This window comes from Humulus lupulus, chromosome 5 (assembly GCF_963169125.1).
Source record: "Humulus lupulus chromosome 5, drHumLupu1.1, whole genome shotgun sequence".
NCBI lineage: Eukaryota > Viridiplantae > Streptophyta > Magnoliopsida > Rosales > Cannabaceae > Humulus > Humulus lupulus.
The window spans coordinates 93,515,680-93,529,211 of NC_084797.1; the positions used below are offsets into that span (position 1 = coordinate 93,515,680).

General features: G+C 42.0%; 1 protein-coding gene and 1 long non-coding RNA gene across 2 annotated transcripts; one reads left to right on the top strand and one right to left on the bottom strand.

Moving 5' to 3' along the window:
• Positions 1–7,203: 7,203 nt before the first annotated feature.
• Positions 7,204–8,962, top strand: LOC133780500 (uncharacterized). Its single transcript, XR_009869368.1, has 2 exons — positions 7,204–7,661; positions 8,713–8,962. It is a non-coding gene; the product is annotated as an uncharacterized LOC133780500 (long non-coding RNA).
• Positions 8,963–10,677: 1,715 nt separating this feature from the next.
• Positions 10,678–11,235, bottom strand: LOC133779302 (uncharacterized). Its single transcript, XM_062219278.1, has one exon. It carries the CDS (start codon positions 11,233–11,235, stop codon positions 10,678–10,680), a length of 558 nt encoding a protein of 185 aa, XP_062075262.1.
• Positions 11,236–13,532: the final 2,297 nt, after the last annotated feature.

The following is a 13,532-nucleotide window of genomic DNA, read 5'->3' on the forward strand; positions in this document are numbered from 1 at the left end:
CTCTAGGCGAAGGCCCGAAGTGATTTTACTACATTTTTTTGTTTGATTAAGTAGGCATGTGTGCCTTTGTTTACTGGGGTGTAAATAACTAAATGCTTGAGCCCCCGTGCTCAACTGTAAATACCTTTTAACCTCTATTCAACTTGCACTAATTTTCTTATCATGTTGCTTTTTTTATTAACATGCTAACATTTAATAATTATACAATTTTGTCTTATTAGTTTAGCTGGGTTTTCATGCCACTCAATGTAATGCCACGAGAGTCTGAAACCTCAGTTCGTCCACATTTTGTGGGCCTCGAGTCTTAGAGACTTAGGTCTTGCGCTTGGATCTTAGTAGTTCGAGTCTTTATCAACTTATCTTAGTATTTGGATAGGCTTAGGCACTTAGTGTTGTCCCCTAGGCCCGTAGTCCTTGGGATTTACTTTTAGTGCGATGTCAAGTGGGAACACTTGACGTAGTCCTATGTCCCCGAGTCCCAACAACTTGGGGTTTAGGCCATCCATTATCCTTAGAGCTTGTAGATTTCCCTTTCAGTGTTTAGATGCCTTAGGTGTTTAGTGTCATATCCTAAGCATACAGTCCTCGGGATTAACATTAATGCCTTGGGAGGTCTATTGCACTATAGGGTTCTAGTTTTCCTGTCTCAAAATTGATGTTTTGGGCATTTAGTGTTTCTTCCTAGCCTCGTTGTCCTCGGGAGTAAATTTAACGCCATCCAGAATCCTCGAGTGCCAATCACTCATGCTCCGAAAGGTCAAATGTTTTGAGATAATCGCGCCCTAGGGCGTATTGTCCCTGGGATGCTATTTTGGGCTTTCCGCCCTACCCCCTGAGTATAGCTACTCAGACCTTTTCTACCCGGGAGTCGTGAAATCATTGTCTATGGGCTCTAAGTCCCCAAAGTATGCAACTGAGTTTCACGTCCTTAGGTCGGGCCTCACGCGTTTGATTTTTGTTCACACGTCGAATCATCAGTCACGTTACTTGGATTTCTCACCGTCGGGGTGATTATTTTGGGGTTATGCCCAAGTACAAATGACTCGGAACTCCGTTCACATCTCAAGGATTGGGACCTGGTTTTCGTTCCTCAAGCACGCGCTATCCTCGGGAGAAATACCTTAGGTCTATCCTAATCTTACTTGGATTTTTTCGACGCTGGGATTTTTTCCAGGTCTTAGCTTAGGGGTCCCATGACACTTAGGTTACTTCGATTGTCGACTAGCTTAGCTTCCCAAATCATTGGCTCTTAGTTTTAGGATTACCTTACGATGCTCAAGTTTTGGTAACCCAAGGTTTTGGGCCCGAATGCGGATGACTCAGGCTTCCACTCGCATCTCGAGTTTAGGAACTTGGTCATAGCTCTTCGGGCTCAATGTACTCGAGAGGTAGCCCAAGTTCGCTCTCACGCTACTAGGATCTTTAATCTTTGAATTCTCGTGACACCAGGCCTACTCCACTCATGACAAGCTTAGATTCCTAGGTCTTTAGGCCCGAGTACAGATGACTCAAGATTCCATTCGCATCTCGAGATCTAAAAACTTGGTCATGGATCCTCGGGCTCATTGTCCTCGGGAGGTAACTCAAGTTCACTCTCACGCTACTAGGATCTTTAAGTCATGGAATTCCCCAGAGTTTGCTTAGTTCCCTAGATTTTTCTATTGCCTGGGTATTGACACTAGGCTTACTCCGCTTCATGACAAGCTTAGTTTCCTAGGTCATCCTCCGCAAGATACTATACTCTGTGAGGTTACCCTAACCCCATGCCCCCCAAGTGATTAGAAACTAGTATGCATTCACTTGTCCAGACCAGCGAGCATGTGCTCTATAAGTAGTACAAATAGAATAAAAAAGGAAACTGAAATATAAGCAGATTCTTTTAAATTCTCTGCCATGTTTTGTCTACATGATTTCCATTACTTGTGCCCGAAGGCTACAAAACAATTACAAAATTTAATAAAAAATACAATGCTCACATCACTGGTAATACCAGCAGAGATGCTCAGCATTCCAGGCATGGAGTACTAACTCCCCACCCGGTCGTGCAAGTTTGTAAGTCCCTAGACATACAATGCTCTTGACTTGGTATGCAATTTCCCAGTTAGGGCCCAGCACCCCAGCACCAGGGTCTCGGGTGGCTAAGAAAACTCTTTGCAACACCAAATCTTTGACCCCAAATTTTCTATCCTTCACTTTGGAGTTAAAATATCTTGCTAGTTTCTGCTGGTAGGAAGCTACCTGAATCTGAGAAGCTTCGCAGAGCTCCTCCACTAAGTCCAGAGACTCTCAGAGTAAAGTGTGATTTGTGGTCGAATCATACGTATCTCTTCGATGCATGGAGATTGCAACCTCAAGTTGGAGCATGGCTTCGTACCCGTAGGCCATGGAGAATGGCGAGTGGCTGGTGAAGGTCTTAGCAGTGGTATGGTAACTCCACAATGCCTTAGGCAGCTCCTTGAGTCAAGATCCTTTCACCAGCACCAGTCTTTTCTTCAAGGTGGCTTTAAGAGTCTTGTTGACTAGTTCCACCTGCTCATTTTCTTGCAGGTGAGCTACAGAGGAGAAGTTCTTCACCACCCTATGCCTTCAACAGAATTTCTTGAACAACTCACTGTCGAACTATAGGCCATTGTTGAAGACTATCTTCCTTGGGAGCCCGTAGCGGCAAACTATATTCTTGATGACAAAGTCCAGTGCCTTCTTGGAGGTGATGGTAGCAAGGGGTTCGACCTCGACCCACTTTGTGAAGTAGTCGACCGCCACAATTTCATATTTCACTCCTCCTTTCCCCATAGGCAATGACCCAATAAGGTCGATACCCCAGAATACAGAGCGCCATGGACTATTCATATGAGTGAGCTTATTTGAAGAAGCTCGGGGTATGTTGGCGAACCGTTGGCACTTGTAACACTTCTTGATGTAATCCATCGCATCACCATTCATAGTGGGCTAGAAGTATCCTTGTCTCAAGACTTTCTTGGTGAGGCTCTGCCCCTCAGCGTGGTCGCTGCAAAAGCCATCATGTACTTCCCAGAGTATAAGACTGGCTTCCTGCTTGGACACACATCAGAGCAAGGGCAACGAATATCCTCGCCTGTACAACTTACTGTCCATGATGACGTTCTGAGGTGCCTGGTAAAGCAGCTTCCGAGTTGCTTTCTTATTCTGCAGTGGGCTCCATCCAGCTGTCCTAGGACTAGACTGCTTCTACCTCCTCGGGAGCTAAGATGCTCGGAGTGGCCAAGTAGTCGACAGGGACCACATTGATTAACTCAGTGTCCTTGGTGGTAGCAAGCTTAGCCAAGGCATCAACATTAGAATTTTGTTCTCGTCGCACTTGTCATATGGTAAACTTCTTGAAGTTGTGCATCATTTCTTGAGCTTTCGCAAGATAAGTAGCCATTTTTGTTGCATGGGCCTGGTACTCTCTGAGCACTTGATTGACTACCAACTGTGAGTCGTTGAAGATCTCAGGCCCTCAGCCTTGAGCTCCAGGGCTACCCAAAGCCCAGCAATAATTACTTCGTACTCAACCTCATTGTTGGAAGCATCGAACCCAAACCTCAGGGCACTGTGGACCCTGTGTCCTTCAAGGGAGACCAAGATCAGACCCCCTCCGTCTCCATTCTCATTGGAAGACCCGCCCACGTATAGCTTTCATGTAGGCCTGACCATTGGCGCATCCCCAAGTCTTTCATGATTTCCCGTGCACTCGGTGATGAAATCTGTCAGTGCCTGCCCCTGATGGCGATCCTCGAGTGATAGGTGATGTCAAACTGACTTAGTTCAACCACCCATTTAAGGAGTCTCACGGATGGCTACGACTTCTGAAGGACCTACCACAAGGGATGGTTAGTGAGGACCTTGATGGGAAGCGCTTGGAAAAAGAGCTGTAATTTTTCAAGAGGCCACCATTAGACAAAAATTTAACTTCTCCATAAGTTGGTATATGGACTCCGCCCCGAGGAGTCACTTACTTGTATAGTACACGAGGTGCTGGACCCGCCTTCCTCTCACACCAAGGAGGCACTGATGGCACTATCTGACACAACCATATAAAGGCAGAGGGCTTCTCCATCTACGGGCTTCAAGAGGATTGGTGGGTTGTCCATGTGCGCCTTTAAATGCTGGAATTCCTATTCTCACTCCTTCATCCATTCGAACCTCTGACCCCCTCGGAGTATGTTGAAGAACAGTATGCACTTGCCAGTTGCTTTGGAGACAAAGCCGCTTAGGGCAGCGATTCTCCCGTTGAGGCTTTGAACATATTTATGCTTGCGTAAGGATGGCATTTCAACCAACGCTTTGATCTTCTTGGGGTTTGCCTCTATTCCTCGGACGTTGACAATGAAACCAAAAAACTTCCCGGAGGCGACTCCAAAAGTGCACTTTTGGCAATTCAACTTCATTCCAAACCTGCGGAGCACCAAGAACATTGTTTAATGCCAAAAATGTGACAACCACTAAGCGGTGGTTGTAGTAAAATCGGGCAATCGATCCATAAGGAGGTAACTTAAAACCGAAATATTAGTAGAAAAATAACACAAAAAGTTAGTAACATGAAATAAATAAAAATGGAATAAAAATAGATTTTAGATTTTGATGTTGTCTTAATGATAAAATGAGAAAAAGTGAAATAAAAATAAAGTGTAATCAAGAGTTGACAAGTAGAAAGGTTTCAAGAATCATCCATATGCTTGTTTGGTTACTTAGTTACTTGATTTACAAAAATACACAAGTAAATAGTTCACATCGCAACATTTAATTGGAAAATCTAACTTTAAAGTCCATATTCTTTTCTAACAAAAGTCCATTTGAGTTGTAAAGTTATTTACTTTAGGAGCACAATGTTAATCTTATGAAAAATCTAAAAATGAAAAAAAAAATACCCAAGGGCAATAATGCAATAGAAGATTGGACATAAAATTATGTATCAATATTATTTTTACTAATTAGAAGCACATAGAAAGAGCATGACTAATCCTATATACTATTAGCACAAGAATAAAGATAACAAAATAAAGATGAGGATGAAAGAACATAAACAACTCAAATGCATTATATTAAGAACATAGTAAATCAAAGTAGCAAAATAACATCACTAGCATATGGAATCTGTAACGTCCTACGTTTTTGGGTACCTTTAAACGACTCGGGTCGGGATTTTTCCCCCGGGTTAAGAATATTATTTTAAATAATATTATATTTTGTTTGTAAGTATTCCATGAGTTATTGCTAGCCAAAATATGAATTTTGTGATTTTAAAAGTCAAGATAAGACTTTCGGTCCTGGACCGACACAAAAACCCTGATCGGGTAAAAATCTCGGAAAATAAAACGAAAAATCATGGCAATTATATTTTGGGCATAAAATACATTCATAAAAGTTAAAGTTTGGTCAAAAATAATAAACCTAAAAGAAAATAGAAATTTTAGGGCATTTTGTGTTAAATGCCTAATTTTGCCGAAATGGGGAATTTTATTCCATGAATGGACCTTAGGTTAAATTTTTTTATGTGATTAATTAAATTAAATGTGAGAGACATGTAATTTAATTAATTAATGTTAAGTTTGGTGATTAAAACTTAATAAGAGTGAAAAAAATGTGTCAAAAGTCAATTTGGACTTTTCTTCTTATAAACCCTTATTAACCTTTATAAAAAAATAAAAAAAAAATAAAAAAAAATTAATGGTCACATATATGGAAAATGGTGGCTGGCCATGTGCTATTTTAGAGTGGTGTGAACCCAATTTTATAAAATTCAAATCCCATTTAATTAAGAAGTCAAGTGGGCAAGTGGGTAGAAAAGCACTCAAGTGTTTTGTGATATTTTGAAGAGTTGTGTGAGCCATTCTAACCCCCAAATCCGACCACTCTCCCTCCCTCATTCACTCTCATCTGATTTTTGAAGACTCTCTCAAGTGTTCTCTCCATTTTCAACCCCAAGAACACCAAAGAAACTTGGAAGCTAAGTCTTGGTCTAGGAAGGGTTTTCCCTAAGGTAAAGTTTCATTAATCTAGACCTTTGTCAAGTTTTAATCATAGAGTTTCAAATAGATAATTACCTATGTTGTTGGAGGAAGTTGGTCAGGGTTTTTGAAAGGTTTTGAAGGAGTCAAAGCTTATAGGAAGGTCCAAACCTTAAGCTAGAACACCAAAGAGGTAAAAAGTTTACTTTTGATGAGTTTGTTGTAGGGTTTTTAGTTTTAAGCATTATTTTGTATATCTAATGCTTAGAGTTTCTTGTTGATGATGTAATAAGGTTATGGTAGTTGTTTAATAATTTTTATGATGCATGTGTATTGATTTTTGAAAATGGGAACCAAAACCCCCAAGGGTTTTGTAGGATACCCTAAAACAAAACATGTTTTAAGCTGTGACTTCCAAGGGGTCAAGTAGCCACTGTATATTGTTTTTGTAAAATTAAATTGCACTGTTATGTTGTTGAGATTGAGTACATAAAATTGAGCTTTTGAAACACTAAAAAATGTTTAGAAATGAGTAAGTTATGTTATTTCAAAGTTTAGGTAAAAAACTGTTTTTTCGTATTCTCATTTTCGGAACCAAGTTTGGACAGCCACTGTATAGGGCAAATGAACCCAGTTTTTTCTAAAATTTTGTGGACATATTTCTGGCATAACCTACTAGTCCACTGTAAAATTTGGTAAGAAAATATTGAACGGTTTGAAAGTTATTAACTGTCAAAGTTTGGAAAAAATAAGGACTTGAAAATAAGGTCATTTTTACCTCATTGTTGGAAAATGATTTCACCAATAAAAAATGCTCATTTTGACCTAAGATTTTTCAAAGGCCTAAATGGCATAAAAAAAATGGAATTGGGAAATTTTGGTAACAATTGGGTAAGTAAATTTCAAGTTATGAACTAACGAAGTATGTAGTTAAAAATGTGAAAAATAGGTTTTTCACACTTAGTGTAAAAATGAGATTTTGGAACATAAGGTAAAAAGTAAAATTTTGTTTATTTCAAGATATAAATTGGTAAGTCTTGAAATCATATTTTCACTAAAATTACCCCTTTGAGTTTAAATGAATTATTTTTCTAGTAAGTAAAATTGATTAATTTCTTTTGGGAAAATTAATTAGTCAAGATGAGAAATTTATAACGGTTTTCCTAATTAAGACAAATTAGGCAATTTTCTTAAAACGGTTTTTAGATATTAAAACCTTAAGAAAAATAAAAGGAAAATTTAAAGAGTTTATTTTCTTTAAAAATAATTAAGGAATTTATTTGTATTTTCTGGATATAATACCGGCTAAAATCTTACATATTTTAACCGACTAGTCGAAAGTGCGGGTTAATAGTGATACCTTGAAAGAGTAAGATTTTTAGCGGGTTGTGGGGAAATACCATTGTGATACCCGAGCCTAGGTATCGAGACCTTAGGATAGGTCTCCCCGAGACTTAGGGTTTAGTCTCGAATATTTTGTATAACTTTCCTTAATAGGTTTAAAACCAAATAAGGATTGTAAATCCTTACAAATGACTTTTATTAAAATGACCAAACTGCCCAAAATAATAATAATGAATTATTAGTGCCATAATTAATCCGAGTATACTGTATGGATAACTACAGTATTGGCTAAGCGTAACTGGACTGAACGTTGGAGGGTGAAAACTTGCTGAGCGCTAAGGACTCCAAGTAAGTCAACTTATATTGTATGGCTGCAACATGAAATGATTATTGTCTTGTATGTTAGTATAGGGATACATGCATATACATAGGCTGTCATAGAAAGTTGCTTAGAGACGTTAGTCTAGTGAGTGCTGATTTAGAAAATATGAACGGTAGAAGTCCGTCATATCCTAGACGGTTGATCCCCGTCACACTGCTTGATTTTATTTATGTCCAGTTGATTACCGAGACGAGTGGCCATGAGATGAGGATAAGCTGGTTAAACCTAGGGGCGCCAAGATAAATGGGACCTAGGGGCCCTCATGCTTACTTAATCATTGGACGGTTAGAATCCGAGCAAGTGCTCTGATAAGTTATTCCCGGATAGCAGCCGTGAATATTGGCCATTCCGTGAGAGTGCCTAGAGATACTAGGGGTTGCCAAGACAGAGTGAGGTTGAACACCCTAGGGGCAGCTGCTCACCAGCACCACTGATTAACATAGAAGTCTCCATAAAATCGTGTAAATTGGATTACACTCTTGAATATGTAGCGATGCCCTAGGTAACACGATAGTTACCCTTGATGAGAATATTTATTGGCTAGATCTTAGTGTGGGGACTCAGTTCTCTTTTACAGATTAGCAATTATGTTGGAGGGCACGTTACGCATGAATTGTTGGAAATTGTCGAGCGTTGGTCTCGAATTATTTGGTGATATAATATATCTGCTTGCTCTGGGATTTTCTGAGTGCAGGGATATAATTGTTGATAAGATATAGTTGTGATATAATATATCTGCTTGCTCTGGGATTTTCTGAGTGCAGGGATATAATTGTTGATAAGATATAGTTGTGATATAATATATCTGCTTGTTCTGGGATTTTTCTGAGTGCAGGATTTTTATCTAGTTACGAATTAATTTATCCTTGGTTATCAGGCATGACCATAAGTTTGCCAGGACGCTTTAGCGTTCTTGAAATTGATTGTGTAGGGTCCGGAACCCTAATTCTCTACATGCTTTGTTTGAAAGTTGATCTTACTAAGCGTTTTCGCTTACCTAGTTGTTTCATGTTGTAGGTAAGTGCAAGGGCAAGGCAGAGCAGTGAGCGCTGGAGTCTTCCTTGCAAATGTACATGTGGACCGACCTTTTGGGAAGCCGTTTTATTTTTGGAAATGTTGTGTAATTTTCCTAAACAAGGCTCACTCTACTCTTTATAAAATATGTTTGTAACTAAATGTTAAGTATGGCCATACGACTTTTTAAAAAGTTTTTTTTTATATGGGTTTTTGAGACATTTTGTTAAATGAAAACATTTATATTTCCGCATTATCGAGTCTTGAAAATCCGGGTCGTTACAGAATCATCCCTAACCTTCCTAGGAAGATTAGGCCATTATGCTCATGATTCTCACAAAATTCTAAGAAGAAAGTATGAGAAGAAAGTGAGTAGAAATTTTGCTAAAGTTTCTTTACTCTAAAAATTACCTACCAAATGTGAAAGAAGAGTCCCTATTTATTGAAGAAGAAAATGACTAAAAATAAATTAAATTACAAATGGGGTTTACAAAATAAATCTGAAATATTAATAATAAAATATGATTTTGAAAAATCAAATCTTATTATTAATATTAACCTAGCGGTTTTAGTGAATGGTCATTTTGCCCTTTTTCTAAAACACCACAAAATATGAGGTTTAAAGCTCAAAATGGAAGCCTCTAAGGCCCAAAATGCACAAAAATTGGGTTGAAAGGTGGCTGGTGGCAGTTGAAATATTGACCAAGTCGTACCAATGGGAGCGCACCACGTGTCAAGGTTGGTTGAAGGAAAAGGCATGGAGCAAGCGGGTAAGGCTGGGGCTCCAGGCGGACAAGCGCGATTCAGGGGCGTGGGTCGTCGGCTGGTGGGATGGGACGCAGAAAAGTGGTAGGCAAGGGGCGTGCCAGGTGGCAGGTGAGGGAGAAGGGAAAAACTAGGCAGGCCTGGGCTTTGAGCCGAATTCATGGGCCAATTCTCTTAAAAAATGCCACAATTTCAACTTCTTTTTTTTTTTCAGTTTTGATTCTTTCTTTGTTTCCAAGTGCCAAAAATACCAATTAATTCCTACAAAATAAAACACAAATTAAATTAAAATCAATATTTTCAATTATAAAATATATTACAATAAATTAATGAAAATATTAATTAAAACTTAATCTATTTTACACTTTAAAACTAATAAATTGACATTTTTGAGCACAAATCAAACACTTTCGCCAAGTATTTTACGTGATTGATGGTCGTTCTGGATTTAACCAGCATGTCATCCACATATACCTCCATGTTCCGACCTAACTGGTTTTTGAACATACATTTTACTAACCTCTGATAGGTGGCACCAACATTCTTGATCCCGAAGGGCATCACTTTGTAGCAGTACACTCCTTTGTCAATTTGGAAGCTGGTGTGCTCTTGGTCTGCAACATGCATGGAAATCTGGTTGTACCCTAAGTATGCATCCATGAAGGATGAGAGTTCATACCCAGAGGTGGTGTCGAACATCTAATCTATCTTCTATAAAGGAAAAAAAATCCTTTGTGCAGGCCTTGTTTAGGTCAGAGAATCTATACAGGTCCTCCATGTGTCATTGGGCTTGGGCAATAGGACTGGGTTAGATACCCATTTCGGATACTGAGCCTCTCAGATGAACCCATTTGCGAGAAGCTTGTCCACCTCGACCTTCAAATCCAGTGCCCAGGTTGGGTCGATAGTCCTACGCTTTTGCTGGATTGGAGCGACGTTGGGATCAATTTTCAAGGCATGGCATATGATATTCGGGTCAATGCCTGTCATGTTAGAGTGAGACCAAGCAAAATCATCTTGGTTGTCCTAGAGAAAGCTCACCAGCGCTTCTCGGACCTCGACCTTGAGGTTCATCTCGACCTTGGTTTTCCTGTTGAGGAGGGAGGCGTCAAGAGTTACCTCCTCAGCCTCATCCATGGGCTTGACAACCCTCTATTCTTAAACTCAAGGGTCCAACTCATTTGACTCATCAGCTTGAATAGCCTATACCTCCATCTCCTCGGGAGGAGGATGCTTCGGGGCTGCTGCCTCGATCAATATTGATTTCTTGAGGGATACATTGTAACACTGCCTGACCTCCTTCTGGTTTCCATGGACCTTGCCAATCCCCGCTTCTGTAGGGAACTTCATGCACAGGTGGCAAATTGAAGTGGCTGCTCCAAATTCTACCAAGGCTGGACGCCCCAAGATGGTGTTATATTCCAATGAGCATTCCACGACGACAAAGGTGTAGTACTTGAAAGTCAAACGAGGAACTTCTATGAGTGTAACATGCAGCTTTTTCCCCACCGGAATGAGCCCTTCCCCTGAGAACCCATATAGAGTCGAGGTGCACAGGGACAGGCCGCTCGTGGTTAGCCCAATCTTCTCATAGGCTGACTTAAACAAGATGTTCACCAAACTCCCGTTGTCCACCAGGATCCGAGCCACCATCATATTGGAAATATAGCTCTCGACTACCAAACGATCATGGCAGAGAAAATGGACCCTCCGAGCATCATCCTCAGAGAATACAATGACTTGGTCAGTCATCCTAGGCATCTGTACCGATAGCTGAGCTAACGCTAGCACTTCATCATCATGATTCAAGGCCCGCACATATCTATTCAGAGAACCTCGAGAGGTGCCCCCCAAGTGAGGTCCTCAAGAGATAGTTCCCACTCTCCCAGTCACTAGGAGGGGCCCGTGGACTATTTACTGCTGTGGAGCTGCTGGTACTGTTCCCAGAGCCTAGGGGTTGCCTGCTGCGGAGGTGCTCCCGCGGCTAGGGCCTGAACCGGGCGTACTCCGCACCGAGCATACTGATGTAGATGCCCTAGCTTGATGAGGTTATCGATCTCATCCTTGAGTTTTCGGAACTCGTTGGAGTGGTGTCCCACGTCGTTATGGAATCAAAAAAATTTGTTGGGATCTCTCCTTTCCCTGTCCATCCGGATGGGTTGTGGTTTTCTGTAGTGGATGAGCTGCTCTGTGGATAAAAAGATGTTCTCTTCAGACTCCACCAGGTCCATGTACTAGGAGTATTGTGAGACATACTTATCCTTGGGGGCTTCTCCTTGTCCTATCGATGCTGCCCCTATTCCCTTGGGCTTTCTGCCCTTGCCTTTGCCTTCGTGCTTACTTCTGTTGGGGGTCCGGCTGGGTGCAACCGACTGGGCTAGAGCTGTAGTTCCAGCACTGAATGTAGGTTGGAAAGCACTATATCCAGTGGGCGCAAATCCATATCTTGTCAGAGCAGCGCTGAAGCCAGAAGGAGGTATGGCACTAAAGCAGACTGATTGGATAGTCGGGCTGAACGGCGGGGTACCCACCACACTCTATTGGACGGGAGTGTAAGAGCGGTACTGGGTCCCTAGAGCCGCTGGGCTTGGAGGCAACAGAGTAGGTAAAGCGATAGGTCCTCCAAACACCCCAATCTGGGCATCCTCCCAGTTTATGTACTCTTGTGCTTGATGAATGAAGTCATCGAGCTTGCGGCATCCTCTCCGTTGGAGGTCATCCCACAAAGGAGATCCTGCTTGAATGCCTGCCTACAAGGCCATCAATTGCTGGCCGTCGTCGACCTTCTTGGTCCTAGCGCTTTGAAGCACTTGATGTAGGCCTTGAGGATCTTGAGGGGACCTTGCTTTATGTTGGCCAAGGCATTGACCTAAAAGATCACTTTTTTATCCACTATGAACTGTCTTCAGAATGAAGAGGAGAGCTCCTGCCATGAGTGAATGGACCATGGTTTGTGCTTCTTGAACCATTTGTCCGTCGAACCTATCAAGGTCAACGGGAACACATGGAACTTTGCATCCTCAGAGACATGATGCATCAAAATCAATCAGTTGAACTTTGACAGATGGTCAGTGCGAGCCATGCTGCCATCATAAGACATGATGGAAGTCATCTTAAAGCCTCGTGGCAACGGAGCTTCCACTCTATGGGGAGCACACGGCTCCCCATCCTCGTCTTCTGAGTCGTAGTCCTGGCCTTGTCTTCAGGCCATCCTGAGCATAATATTTTTCAAGCTCTCCCATTCCGCACAGAGAGGGTGGACGTCTTGATTGGGATTCTATGTCGGGTGGTCTCTCTTTCGAGCATTAAGATCGTCTCGGAGGTCTGGCTGACCTTTCTTTCCAGGGTTTCTTTTGGAGGCTAGTATACCCCTACGAGCATTTAAGCCGTCTTGTAGGTCTGGTTGACCTTTATGGTAACCACTTTCCTTAGGATACCTTATTTTGGTCTCCCCATCAGACTCATTGTTTTCGTTATTAACTGATATGCCGAAGCCTTGCTCTCGGTGAATGGAGACGTTCCTCCGACTGGCCCTGAGCCACGAGTCCTGAAAGGCTCGCGAGGTTCTGAGGGGACACCTCCCTAGGCCTAGCGTGACCTGACTCAGTGCATCTAGGCAGAATGCCACTGGCACCCTGAGCATTAGCAGCCTGGCACTGTCCTCAGGCACCTTCCCTATTTTTCTTACTTGCAGGCCTCGGTACCTTGTTGTGTTCGGGGACCCAATGAACCTTCTTCTGCCCTGGAGAATGGTTGTTGTCGACACTGCCCTTACCATGCTCTCGTGGTGCAGGCGGCACACCAACTGGCGGATCTTGCGCCATGACAGCAGGATGCTCGGGAAGCACACCTGCTGCATTAATAGGTGGCACTCCAGCTGGGTTCATGGGTGGCACGCCAGCTGACTGCCTAGATGATACTTCGCTATGAGGGTCCACTTGCAGCCTTTGAGCTACCAGAGTGGCCCTCATGGCATTAACCATCTCCTACAGGGCAACAATATTTCCCTCACAGGCATCAAGTTTTTGTTGCTGGGTAGCCACCTGGTCGCAGAGCAC

Excerpts from the sequence above, each read along its gene's own strand:
- LOC133779302 (XM_062219278.1), bottom strand. The coding sequence starts at position 11,235 with ATGCCTAGGATGACTGACCAAGTCATTGTATTCTCTGAGGATGATGCT.